At 38.7% G+C, this 14,267-nt stretch overlaps 1 protein-coding gene across 1 annotated transcript; it reads right to left on the minus strand.

Moving 5' to 3' along the window:
• Positions 1 to 1,312: 1,312 nt before the first annotated feature.
• fbxw5 (F-box and WD repeat domain containing 5) lies at positions 1,313 to 10,547 on the minus strand. The gene is made up of 10 exons (XM_083930338.1): positions 10,453 to 10,547; positions 7,720 to 7,915; positions 7,481 to 7,638; positions 6,889 to 7,072; positions 6,631 to 6,779; positions 6,169 to 6,498; positions 5,879 to 6,062; positions 4,977 to 5,124; positions 4,381 to 4,593; positions 1,313 to 3,502 (listed from the first exon to the last, which is right to left on the minus strand). Exons 2-10 carry the CDS (start codon positions 7,904 to 7,906, stop codon positions 3,217 to 3,219), a joined length of 1,839 nt encoding a protein of 612 aa, XP_083786464.1. The 5' UTR covers positions 7,907 to 7,915; positions 10,453 to 10,547; the 3' UTR covers positions 1,313 to 3,216.
• Positions 10,548 to 14,267: the final 3,720 nt, after the last annotated feature.

A 14,267-nucleotide genomic window follows, 5' to 3' on the forward strand; every position in this document is an offset into this window, starting at 1 on the left:
CCAGAGAAAATGAAAGCCACAGGTTTTGTTCACAGGTCTGCACATATGCTGTATTTATACATCAGGGGGTGGCAGCTACAAAAAGGTGCGACTGAAACTGCATCTACCCCCTCCTGTTTCAGTTTCATTCTGAATTGCCCCCTTCACACACAGACCTCAGGGAATGAACTATTAAGATGAGGTCAAACATCCAGACTCAACCAGTGCTTATAGTGAACGCTGAGTCAACAGCATTATATCACAAGACCAAGTTTGCTGTGTTTAGATGTAACTAAAGGTTAATTTCACCAGCATCACAAAATATGTTCCCCGTTCTGGGAACATAGGACCCTTTTTTTCTCCAACAAGGTCCAGTGTTCCCCAGTCTGCTAATTTAATTTAGCATTTTGTCAGGGTAAGGGGTTACGATTAGGGTCTACATAAGCCTATTTGCCGTGGAATTCAGCACTGCTTGTGGAAAAAAAAATAACAGACCGGGGAACATAGGACTCTTTCTGTGAAAAGCCGGGAACATCTGAGCGTGACCGAGAATACATATCAAAATGTCCAAGACAACCCCTTCATTCCCATTATTTTTAATTGAATTGAAAATATATTTATATCTCTGTCATGTGTTGAATCCAACAAAAAACGTTTATCAGCTACTGAATTTTATTCAAATTACATTCAGTGAACTTGTCTGCCATTATAACTTCCTCTGATGTTTGTCCTTACATCATTTCGATGCGTGCCTTCGTCATGTCTTAGAATGTCTGTCGCTTTGTTTTTTTGTTCCTTTTACAATTGTTCATCCTGTTTGATGATAAATAAAGTTAAAAAAAAAAGAAAACAACTGAGCATCAGCATGTTACTGTGAGCATGTTGCCATGCTAGCATTTAGCTCAAAGTACGGCAGTGTGAAGTACAGCGAGACATTTTAGTTTAGCATGTTAGCATGGCTGTAGACCCGTACCTTAATAAATAATTCATGATTCATTACAATAGGAAAAAATGAAAATAAATTAAATAAATCAGGGATAACTATTAGTCACCATAAATATCTACAATAGCATTCATATCAAATGTGTTTATTGTAACCCAGTAGTTTCCATGGTTACCTGTGCTGAACCTTTCATACCAACGCCAAACAGACAAAGTAACAAGAAAGATCTTGCAATTGCCCAAAACATTTGCTCCAAAACAGCCCAAGAATGTTATTTTAGTGGAAAGAATATTAATCGGACCCATTTGCAGACGTCTGGCCTTTCAGGGCATGCTCTTTATTTCAGGGGAAAATGAAAATGACATTAGAGGACGTCAAAAAACATGGTTAATAAGACGGAGCCACAGTTAAAATAACAGATAAGTTGTCAAACCAGGGAGAAAGTTCATGACTTATTACACACATTTCAAAACATGGAAAATCTTGTTCAACTGGTGGTAAGAATCAGCTGATGAAGAGTCACACGGGGTTCCCTAAAGGTTTGACATGCAAATACAACCGCTTTAATTTGGCCAGGTAATGAGAAAACCCACAATCATAATTAAGGTGTTTTTATAATCAGTCATAACCTCCTTCAGCAGGGAATCTCCATAAACATCAAGTATGTAAAGTACCTGAACCTTGTTCTGGTTAAGCTGCAACTCAAAAACAAAGCGTCAACGTTTCACTTTTTTTTTTTTGCCTTTCGTTCGAGACCGTTCCTTCAGTGATAGAACTAAAAAGAACCTTTGAGAGGACTACGGGCATCTCGGAAAAAGGGGCAGCCCGTGTACACGCGGACATTTTAATAATAATAAATTTGGCTTTAAAAAAGAGGTGAAAGGAGGATTGCTCCACTTTTTCTATTCAATGTCACTGTCTTAATAGTATTGGTCTTTATGAATGCCTTTTACATTAATGTGCATGAATATTTGTTCTGTTAAATAAATCTAATGTCTATCCTACGGTACTTTTACGTTGTACAGTACACACATATATTATGTCAAAATCAGATAAGTGGGTGACATTTCTGTGATTTTAAATTGTTGTATTATTGTTTTTCTTATAATTGGTGTACAATCTGTTCTTTAAACAGATTGTGCAACTTCAATTATAATTTACTAAATGTATTTACTGAACTTCATATGATAATTTTAAGTCTTTCACAATTTACCAACAGATACCTGTATATGGTTATAATTCTACTGAGAGGGTTAGAAGTTAACCATGTGCAGGGTCTATATATCGAGGTACCAAACCTTCTGTTTAACATGAGGAAAAAAATGTTTTTTTAAATTAAAAAACGGCCGGATACATTTCTGAGATTCATCTGGATGTGTCGGTCGTTTGACAAAATGAAACGGTGAAGTTTTGTGCTACAAATGAATGAATGTGTTTAAATACATTTCTACATAATATAGGCTCAAATAAGTTACACAAACAACAGGTTTTTGTTCACAGTCATGCTTCACGCTAACTGTTCCTCAACAACTCTTCTAGATTAAATGACTCAATAATTCTACTTTGAATAGCATAGTGATCGATCATGTATGGGGCACAAAAACAACGGGTGGGATGGAATTAAAAACCAAGGCAGACTGCAGTTAACGCAGCTAAATGTTGTCTTCCCTTTTGTTTTTAAACTGTTTTACACTTATCTGAAAACAAGATTTCTAGGGGTTTCTATACTGAAGACAACAACTGGACCAATTCATTACTAAGAAAAGACATTTCTAAAGTAACTTTCAGTTGTAGCACTTTGCCTCTGGTGTGCTGGAAATCACACCTGTGATCATGAGGCGCCATCTCTGCAGGACATTTACATACATTTACATCTCATGTCCGACAGTCCTAAACGTTACAGATAAAAACAGACAAACACCATCTCTTGTATAACATGTAAGGACGGCTGTCTTGTGCATTCGGGTGTCAGCTCTACACTATCTCTAGCTGTGAGAACATTTCCTATCACTCCTGTCAACAGCACAACAAAGTCTGTGGTGATTCTTTCTTTACTGGTGCAACAGCGCTCTCTGGTGTCTAAACCTGAGTCACATCATGTCTCGTCTCCTGACAGAGCGCTGAGTGTTTATAACACCGTGAGCTCAAGCAAAACCACCAACTGTTATCACACTATACATATACATGGAGTGTATATATATACATACAAATATATATATTCACACCACAGAGGGAAACAAATCTAACTTTCCTCTCCCCGTTCCCTCCCACTTCAAGTGTTTTTCCAACCTGACTCATGGTTTTCCGTTCACACTGCTGGTAGACGTTGAGTTCTTGTTGCGGCTCAGCCAGGACGGCAGGAGATTGCGGGGCCTCAGCGGCCGTGTCGGGGCCTGCACCAGGCGGACCATGCGAGGTGAGCGCCACACCTTAATGGTAGAGTCATCGCTGGCAGACAGCAGCAGCTCCTGGTCTGCGGGGCTGAACGCCACTGAGTTCACCACGTCGTCGTGTGCCAGACGTGCCAGACAGATGTTGTAGTGACGGTCCCAGATGTAACCATGCTTGTCCTCGGCTCCACTAGGGGCAGGAGGGTGGAGACATATGTCAGTGACGCCTACATGATGAAGTCATTCCAACATTATTATCAGTATTTTCTCTAATAATAATATTAATAATAATAATAATAATATAAATTGGTAATAATCTAATAATAGAAAACAGTGAAAAATAGCTTGTTTACAGTCTAAACTCAAATATAATCCCTTTACTATCAAATAAGACAAAGAAAAACTGATTTGTGAAGCTGGAACCACATAGACAATACAGATATCTTTTTTATTAGTGGTATTTAAATATCAAAAGATGGGTTCACATTTTTGGAAGTCTGTCTGTTAGTTAGTTAGTTAGTTAGTTAGTCAGTTAGTGTTTTCCTACATGACTTTTGGCAGTTCTTCCGTCACCCGTTAGCTTTGGAAATCACCCAACTCTCAACACCATCACTTGAGGTAATTGACCCGCATGGCAAATAGACATCTGTGGTGGGTGAGCTAGGCTAACATAGAAACAACTTAAAATGTCCTAATGTAAGTGTAGGTGCTTTCAAAGATACATTCTGCAACACTAAGTAATAAATCATTTGGGCTGTATGGTGATGATGACATCTTCAATTATTCACACAAGCTATAGCTTTTCATTATTTTAAACTTGCGGTGTGACCATTCACATGCAAACTCTAAGACCGCTAAAGATATATTGGAAAAAAGGCATCATATGTAAAAACAGGAGCATCGTGAGGCTTCTTTTCACACAATACACCGATATGGAAACACAGATGAGCTGTCAAATAGTCATTTCCCATTCATACATGACCACTTAAGGGCAAAAGGGTATTACTGAATATTAATTGTGAGAGCTGCATTTGTTCTTGGAAAAATAGACGGTCTTTGGTCACCCACCTGGCAACAAAGTCTCTGCTGACATCGAGGAAGATGAAGAAGCACTCGTCGTTAGGCGTGAAGGCTCGGTGAGCGCGTAGGCTCCGTCTCTCCTCCCTCAAACTCTTCAGATCTATGACATGCAGGTCGATCTCCTCGGCAATAGGAGGAGGGGACATAGGGTCAGAGATCACACACCCGGCTGGCCAAGCGCGGCTATTCACATAAAGGTACCTGATGAATGAAGGGAAATGAGTAATTTTGATAGTCCATGGCATTTCTAATCTGAAAAAAAGATTCTGTTTTTAGGACTAGGCTAAGCCTGGTTGATATGATATTTTTTTCTATATCATATATTATACACAACATACAACATTATATACAACAGCGGCCAAACTGCATTGTGGCAATACTACGTCCTTAGAACAACGCTTTAAGTTCTGATCCTTTCACGTTATGTTAATTTCTGCACTAAAGTTCTTGATAAAATGAGAAAATACTCTGTACTTTTCATTTGCCAATTATTGAATTCACACAGGAGTTAACCGATATATTGTCTTCATTTATTGAGTTGCCTGAAAACATGCTAATACTAAATCTATACATGATTTAGTTACCTGTGGTCTGGAGAAAGGCCCATACCAATGATGTGTCCATGGATATCGATAACATGGTCTAAGGAATCGAAAAACTCATCTGAACTCCGCTCTTCCCCGAGTACAGGACCAGAAGTGGTCATCTGGTCAGGTTTGATCCGCTTAATACCTGGAAAGAGACTAGCATGTGAGACTAAGCATGGGATGATGTGAAAACTTACTGTGATACACGATTTGTTTCCGATGATCACAGAAATATACTTACTACTTTACTAAACTCTTAAATTGCACAAAAACACACTGAAATCACTTACCCTTATATTGTGATAGGAAACCTAAATATAAACATATGTTTATATGTATATATATATCTATATATATATATATATAGAACGATTGATCAATCTATGCATATATAGATATACCGTATATATAGATCTATCTATCTATCTATCTATCTATCTATATATCAGGGGTGGGGAACCCATGCTCCTGAAGGTCCACTGCCCTGCATAATTTATATGCATACATACACACACACAGAATATAAATGTTTTTATTTTATCATAGACAGGACATCTTTTTGTGAAAAACAAACCATCTAAAAAATGTTTTTTTTTCATAGTCAAGTCATGGTAAGTCAAAGACATCGCCTAATTTGTTGTTGTGGTTGATAAAAATATGCACAACAATGTTAATTGTACATTCAACGAACACCTTTACTATCTACTTCTACTTTTAATAGGCTACATCAAATAAGGAGAAGATTTTTCTGTAAAACTAAATTTATTTGACTTGATTTGAATGGTGACTAATGTGCTGTGTCAACATTGTATGGAATTTTCTTATAAAAGTATTCATTCATTTGTTGCATCACGTCTGCATGCTCTAGCTTTGCTGCTGCAGCTTGGAAACCATCTTACCTATCTGGTGAGGGGAGTATGTAAGGCTGCCGGTGGTGAAGAGTAAGTACGTTTTGTCCTCTCCCTCCCCGGGCTCAGAGGGCTCAATTAGGCTGGGGTCAGGGGCCTTGGTGTGGGCTCTGCCCATCATCTTAGCCACATGCGTCTCAATCGCCAACTCTGTGTGCCCTACATTTTTACGACTCTAACAGGAAGGAAGACAAGCACGAAAAATAAGAAAAATAAGAAGAATGAAGAACTATATTATCTCAAAAAATTATCAAAAGGCCTGAGTTTCACACGCAGCCTACCTGTATAACATGCTCCAGGCCCGACATGGTGGGCTGAGCTAGGCGGCCAATGGGGAACCTTGCTTCCCTCTGGCTCTCCAAGCTCCCCTCCTCTTCCTCATCTTCTTCCTCACTGCCAGAGGTTCCCAGGTCAAAGAGGAGAGGCTGGTGCTGCTGCTGCTGCTGGCCTTTCTGCCTTCGAGCCTGGGACTGAGCCTCGTAGTCCAGCAGCAAGTCTGGGTTGTCATGACGACGGCAGTGGGCCACCATCACTGTGCGAATGGTGCTGGCGTTGACGTTCTGGATCTTGAAAAGGCGCTTGACTACGTTGACGTTCTCTGATTCAACATCCTGTCAGAGAAAAGAACAGGATGAGGAGGAAAGTCGTTGTGGAGGATGTGTATTAGTTTTCATTTTTGTTTTTTTTGTTTACAGTTTTGACGGACACGTCTAAGAGGAATTAGCTGCTGTGCTGGGTCTCACCTGGAAGGCTTTATTGAGCCAGAGCACAGAGCAGGACGTCATGTTGCCTATCCAGTGCAGGTTCCCAGAGATCAGGTGGGTTTCATTCAGCCAGCAGCCGAACACATCGTACGGCTTGTTCCTCACACGTGACAAGAGCGTGTAATTTTCTGCAGTGTGTTAAGACAATGGAAACAAGATCATTGTGAAAAATAACCGAAAAAACATCAACAGGAAATGATGACATGCGACTGTTGGTGGGGTTTTTTTGGTTCCTACCAAGACTAATGACAGCAATTTCCCCAGACGACGAGTGGTGTGGGCCCAGGTAGACGCCAGACACGAGCAGCAGGCTGTCATCAGCGTTGAACTGGGAAAACTGGGTGTAGCCCCAGTTAAACTGACGCATGCTGGAGCTGTGCACCAGTGAAATATTACCATCTGGCCGCTCCGTGTCCCATAGCTGCAAACACAAGCCAGAGGACAGGTTTGGAAAGAACACATTACATTGAGGGGATCAGTGGGGGAGAATTATCTTTAATCTGTTGAAGAAGGAACACAATATATTTTTTTAATCAGAAATTCTGGGCTTAAGGACTTGCTTGACAACACTTCCAGATGAATTTTAAGCAGCTTCAAAGAACCAGAAAATACAGATTTGCGTCAAATCTTCAGCTTGACATATTTTGTGAGAGTTTCTTTCTAATCAATTATTCAAACGCACATGTAACTGTTGACTTTTTAGGTTCACCCGTTGGTGCTTGCTTTGACCCTGACATGTGTACTTTAAAACCAGATTAAGAGTCAACTAGAGAGGAGGAAAACCCCATAGTTAGAGTAACTAAATGCTGAACACAGTTACTGGCCCTACCTTAACAGTGCAGTCTTTGGAGCAGGAGGAGAAGCGGTGACCCCTGTGAGAGAAGGCCAGGTGGAGGACTTGGTCAGTGTGCTCTCTCAGCGTCTGAACCTCCACACAGGGGATACAGTCAAACAGACGCCTGAACTCCCTGTACCAGGACACCGACGCTGCACAAAGTTAGATCAGGAGTTATTAAAAGCTGCAGCCGGTCTATTTTGATTTCTTCTGTTAAACATCCGATTATATACCTGGGTGTCGGGGTACAGAGCGTGGTATGCGGTAGTAGCTGTAGAACAGCTCCCTCCAAAGGAACTCATCTCTGGAGACAGCCAGCCACTGTCTGCAGGTCAGACCAGCTCTCAGCACGGCATCATGGGGCAGACGCAGGAAGATCTCCAACACCAGGCTGTCCGGCAGAACTGGGCCACACTCCATCCTAACATCCTGTGTACAACACACACATCACACATCAGTGTTTGCCCTTTTTGTTTCCCCTTAACTAGCTTTAAGGTTGTTAATATCATCCTATTTCATCTTGTTCTGCATTGGCTTGTTAAAACTTTTCATTGAGACTATATGTTGTGAAAAGGTCAAGCCATGTTTTCATGTCTGCACCATTTAATCAAGTGGAACATTTTCTAGATGTGTGCATCATTTCATACACAACTCCCACAACACTCAGCCTGACATATTTGATACCTCTAAAAATACTTTGGGATCTTCTCCACCAAAATATAAAATAAAGTTTGTGCGTTTAAACAAAACTTGACTGCGCAGCATGATTTTATAGGAACTGGCCAACTGACATGGCACCATTTAACTACCACTATATGAAAGATATTATGCATGATTATTTTCATTATGACATTATAGATTGTTTCCCTGACGAGAAATCTGACGACAGTATTTTAATTCTTGACTCTTAAAACTTGAGGTGTCTGAATTTGCAAAATGTAGCTTGAAAAAATACTGTAAATTAAAGCTAAAATTGACAAGTGTTCTTACACTATTAGGAATAATATTCCACTGATATATTAAAAAGGTTTTCTTTTATTAGAGGTTAAATTGGGACTCAACCATACACTTAATTTATTTTCAAAAAACACATTTAATGTGTCTTCTAAATTAAGTGTATACAAGTGTATTTCAGGCAACCTATCACTACATGCCAAACATAACGTTATTCATCTAGCCTATAAACTGAGGCTGGCATTATGGAGAAAATCAAACATCATAGTATTTTTTAACCAGATACCTTCACATCAATATTTCAATGATATTGACTGACTGTTCATGTTTGGCTTCACAAAATATTTACACAATGAGACTTTTGAAAAAAGATCATCAGTAATGTGGACATAATGACAAAGCAAAAAGGTAAATAATAATAAACAGACCTGTAAAGTCAAGAAATTACATCACTTTAATGTCATGCATTCCTTAAAGCAGGAAAAGACAACTCTCAATATTACCAAATCCAAAATCTATCATAATAAACAATATCTAGTTTCATTTATCACAACATGGATATATGGATATATTGCTCTCTTACTGTAAACTGTCAAAAATTGAGAAAATGCTCATAAAAAGGTGACACGCTCAAGCTTAGAAGATATAATCTGTCTTTAGAGGGAAAAAATGAAATCATTTTCCCCTCTGCCTCCATAAATAACTGGAGGCCACACCTTTCACGGGACTAATTTGAGCGTGAAAGCTGAGAGCTGTTACACTAGTGTGTGTTGCAAAGCACAGACAGCACTGAGCTATGGCAGGTAGTTTAAACATTTAATAGCTAGACTGGATATGTATTGAATATACTGTATATATGTAATTCAGTTATCCTTGGTCAAAATTCTGACTAGGAATAATTCAATTTTGACTGGGAGAAATGGTATTTTGGCTGTCTAAAATGTACTTACAGATATGAGTGTGATTAGAAGAAGAAGAAGAATTACTGCACTGTTACTGCACTGTTATTATTAAACCATGTAACACACACACACAGGCCCGAAATACACACATGCACAAACAGGGCCTATACATGCAATTAAGGAGAGATGTTAGAGCGAGGGGGCTGCCAGTGACCAACGCCACGAGCAGTTGGGGATTCGGTGCCTTGCTCAACTGCACCTCGACAGTGCCCAGGAGAGGAACTGGCACCTCTCCAGCCACCAGTCCACGCTCCATACATGGTCCACAACGGGACTTGAACCAGCGACCCTACGGTTCCCAGCCAAGTCACCTATGGTTATAATTATTATATTAAATGTTAAAATCGCTTGCCATGGTTTCCTGCTGTCGGAGCAGCTCATTAAAGCCATCATCATCATGTTTGGCATGTCCGTGCATCCAAGTACAACATAATGAATGAGCTTTAGGGCTCTACGTTTATCCCAGAGCTGTCAATGGGGCTTTTTATGGTTTATAATCACAAGAGAGCCATGCTAGCGTGGTATTTCCCCAACTGAAAGCTAAAACAAGCCTATAATATAAGGACTTTAATGCAGACTAAACTTTATACTTAAAACAATACCTATCAGTTCCCCTCATCTCCCCGAGTAATTAAATGCATCTCTTCTCTGAAGAAGCGACCCGTCGTGTGAAGATGACCTAACATGGGCATTTCTGTCTCTGTGCGTTAAAACTCACAAGTTACTGTGTTTACACTGAACGCTGCCTGTCTGTCTATCCTTCCTACTGACCTGCGACACACTAACTAGCTAAGGAGCCCATCGATAGCTGAGCTCTGTGTGCGTTTGTTGAGTAAAAACACTAAACAGCTTAATTTGAAGCTATGCTAACCAGACATGTCTATCAAGCTAACCTTAAGATAGCTTAGCTGTTAGCTGACATTTGTTTTTGTAACTCTTGGCTACGACATTTATCTCTGACAACAAGCGGTTACTTTTTTTTTTTAAACCAATGCTTTCGTTTCAGGAGTTTGAATCAACACAACATTGATGACATAAAGTGTGACCCACCTGCTGGATCAAAGTGTGTTGGAGAGAAAATCAAACGGCTAGTTAGCTGCTAAGGGCTAGCCACAGAAAAATGACAACAATCCTGCAGCAGCGGTGAAACCGACGCGACTCTACCAACAGAGCACAGATTACAGCGGCATCGCTCCAGCGAGGCCAACTCAATCGAGTCCAGATCATTTACAGGTAGTTTTACGTAAATGTCCCTCGTGATTATTATGATTAATCAAGAAGAAAGTGCTTTATTTTCCTTTTTTTGAGTGAGTGACTTAATGAATGCTTTATTTCAAACATGCAAATAAAAAAAGAATACAATAACACAGTAAAAGCTTAAGGGTTGAATATGTAGAATCTTAATATTTCAAAAAAATTATAATACACCCACCGGGCATTTTGAGGGGTACAAAAGGGAAGTGTTGCTTTTACATAAAAATATATATATAAATTTAGTCTGAACTCATTTTTAATTTTTTTTTGAGGGGTTTGACAATGACTTTCTGCCACGTTCTGTTTACATTGTAGCAGCCAATAGAGTTGGGCATTGCGGGTTGCCAGAGTTGTCTGTTGTTCAGTGCAGCTACTGTAGGCGGGCACTGGGTGAAATGGACTTTGCCAATCCTGAAGCTGCTTATTTGTCCCAGCAGCTGAGTGACCGGAGACGGGCAAAAATGAGAGTCAATATAGGCCAAGCCTTCACTCCATGGACTGAGGTAAAGGAGTTCAACATCATTAAAACGCACGCCCGAATGGCTACGGTAACTATAACAGTCAAACTCCTCTGCAAAACTTTATGGTGCGATTTGCCGGAGGGGATGGGTTCAAACAGGCTCAAACAGTCTCCTGAAGGCTACTGGGCCGGGTCTGATCAACCTGGCAACCCGAGTAATGGAATTATTTTTTGTTGTTGCGACTATGATCTTGAGACACTAGATGACGGTGTTCTGCTCATTCTCCATATTCAACCATTGACCGCCAGAAAAGAGATAGGATGAAGCAAAAGCTTATATAATCCTACCCCTTTCCCACTTCTATAATGATTATCGTGATAAATGGCTTCATATGTATATCATATCTTATCTGTTACACTTTCTTTACAATTTGTAACATATGTATATGTACACACCACACAAAAATGAGAAAACAGACATATTTACAAATGTATTCACCATAAAAATAAAAAAACATTTAAATAAACAAATAAATATTATCTGGTCAAAATACTCCCTCTTCCTCCACTTCCCTTGTGAAAACCATATTTTGGAATGGGTCGGATTATTTTATATATGCTTTTCATGTCCAAAGACAACATATGTCAAAAGTTAGATTAATTATTTTGTATATTTCATATTTGCACTTTGATTGCAGCCAAGCCCATAGAACATAATTTATTTAATATGTTTAGTTTCATCTAGCTGAGGTGAAACCTGATTTAATGACATGATTTCTGAAGTGTGCAACAGAGTTACTGTATTTTTTTAACTGGTAAATACAAATGCCACGATGATGATGATGATGATGATGATGATGATGATGATGATGATGATGATGATGATGATGATAGGTATTGGTTATTTGTTTAAATTATGAAAAGCATGTTAGGACTTTTATTTCCTTTACTTTTACAGCCTCATTTCAACTCTCAGCTTTATGTTGAGATGGTGAAGATTGGATTTAATGTTTGCATAAAATGAATGCAATAATTGTGACGACACATATTTCTCTTATGAAATGTACTGGTGTCTTTGCACCTTGATTGCATTTGTTAATCAAACCAAATGCTCTTGATGAACCTGTGAATAGTTGTTTTTTCTTATAAACATTATATAAGATCCCTCAGCAGTGGAAGCCCATTCCTGTCGATGAAAGGAAAAAAATGATTTAAATGAGTTAGTATCTCAAAATTATGAGAAACTATGTTTAATTCACTATACTAATCCATTTGTTGACAAGTTTGACAACTGGCATTATCTTATTTGTCCTTCGTGTTTCATGTCTTTGAATTAAACATGCAATTTAAAAAAATAGTGGAAAACATAGTGTAACTCTATACTTCCTGTGTCTGTGTGGTGGCCGTCACTGTATTGGAGTCTCTGTAACTGAAGAACCGCTGTGTCATTGTGTTGTAGTGTTGGGGCAAACACATCATTACACCGACCACATGGGAACAGATGACTTCAAGACTAACTCGTAAAGACCCGATTCAAGTGGAACTATGCTGTGACTGTTATTCTCTGGTAAGTATTAAAACTTTCTAAACTTTTCTGAAGATTTTAAACAGACAATTTTATAGCAAACAGGTTTTTATGAACTTTATGTTATTGTGATGGATGATATCTTAAGTCTTTTTCTTTTCACTGTGATGAGAAACTCATTTTTTAAAAAGTAAACACTAACATAAAATGCATAGTAGGATTGTGTTTAAAATGGAGCATGTTAAACCTGATAGGGGTGGGATCAGGTTACCTGCCACAATATTATCTCAGCAGCAGTGTGGCCGATACTACAAACAGATACAAGAAGAATTAAAGTCTGTTTAACATTAACATCTGTGCAATATATCTGTACCAAGGTCACTTCTGCTTTTTGCACTATTTGGACTTATTTAATCATATTTATTCACTCCATATTACATTATTACAAACAAACAAAACAAGAACAACTGCACTATATCATGTCAATATGTATATATGTCTATTTTCCATTTCTTCCCTTTTTAAATTTAACTTTATTGTTTATTTTTGCTATTTTTTATCTTATTTTGTCATACTCTGTTGCTGCTGTAACAAAAGAATTTCCCCGTCTGCGGGACATTAAAGGTTTTCTGATTCTGATTCTGATTTTCTTCCTTCAGTTCTGCGCAATGCCGCTGAGTGGATAGCTTCTTGCTGTTGCTTCTCAAAGAAGAACAGAACAGCAGCAGGATGACTATACCAGCTCAAAGGTGCTCCTTGTTTGATGAAATGGTAACATTTTGTATAATAGTTATGTGCATGTTAATGTAGCTCTGATGGCTAAACTTTCTTGTTTTCCTCACTGTGCAGGGCAGAAAGTGTGGACAACCTCTAATGATGAAACAACATCCTGTCCAAATCCTCCCTAGTTCCTCTGGACAGAAGAGATGCCCACATTTCCCCTCCACCTTATTTATCTCTGAAGTTTATTCACTTGCAGCATGTTGATCTTTGTTGCTCTGTATTTGTTATAATGATGACTTAATCCGAAAACTCCTTGTTGGGATGTTGGATAATGTCTGACAGCGGGCAAGTGCAGCAGTGGCTTTCATCTGCTACGTGTACCAATCATTTATATGGAAGAAATGCAATGTCATCAGACTATTTATCTAATTAATAAGACACGTTGCTGTTAAGTTCATGTAGTTATTTGTGTCATTAAAGTGTCCTTACACTGTTTCTCCAGGAGGCTGACCTTTCTCTTATGAGACTGTTTTAGTGAGTATCTGGTGCCATCATGTGGAAGACAGACAGAAAACGGGTTCATTTATCACTAAAATGAAACCATGTTAAAATAAGAAGATATTAAATGAGATTCAAATCAAGTTTTTACTCACTGGCCTATGAAGAACTTTCAATTACTAAATAAGAGTAGACTAAACTTTAAAGATGGAGAGCCATTCACAACATAGTGAAAGTGTATAACACATTTTTTAAATGTTTTGGACATATAACCTACATGAAATACTTTGTTGGTTTTGAATCTATCAACTTTTTATAGCTCCTTTATGTGCATTTTACTGTTTATATGAAGATATAATAGAATGCCACAGCACATCTTTATTCACAAAGGTGGAACGATGTCTT

This window comes from Echiichthys vipera (genome assembly GCF_963691815.1).
Source record: "Echiichthys vipera genome assembly, chromosome: 16".
NCBI classification, from domain to species: domain Eukaryota; kingdom Metazoa; phylum Chordata; class Actinopteri; order Perciformes; family Trachinidae; genus Echiichthys; species Echiichthys vipera.

Excerpts from the sequence above, each read along its gene's own strand:
- fbxw5 (XM_083930338.1), bottom strand. The coding sequence starts at position 7,906 with ATGGAGTGTGGCCCAGTTCTGCCGGACAGCCTGGTGTTGGAGATCTTC. Across the intron at positions 6,780-6,888 it reads AATTGCTGTCATTAGTCTTG|AAAATTACACGCTCTTGTCA; the intron begins GTAGGAACCAAA and ends AACACACTGCAG. Across the intron at positions 5,125-5,878 it reads ATACTCCCCTCACCAGATAG|GTATTAAGCGGATCAAACCT; the intron begins GTAAGATGGTTT and ends GTCTCTTTCCAG.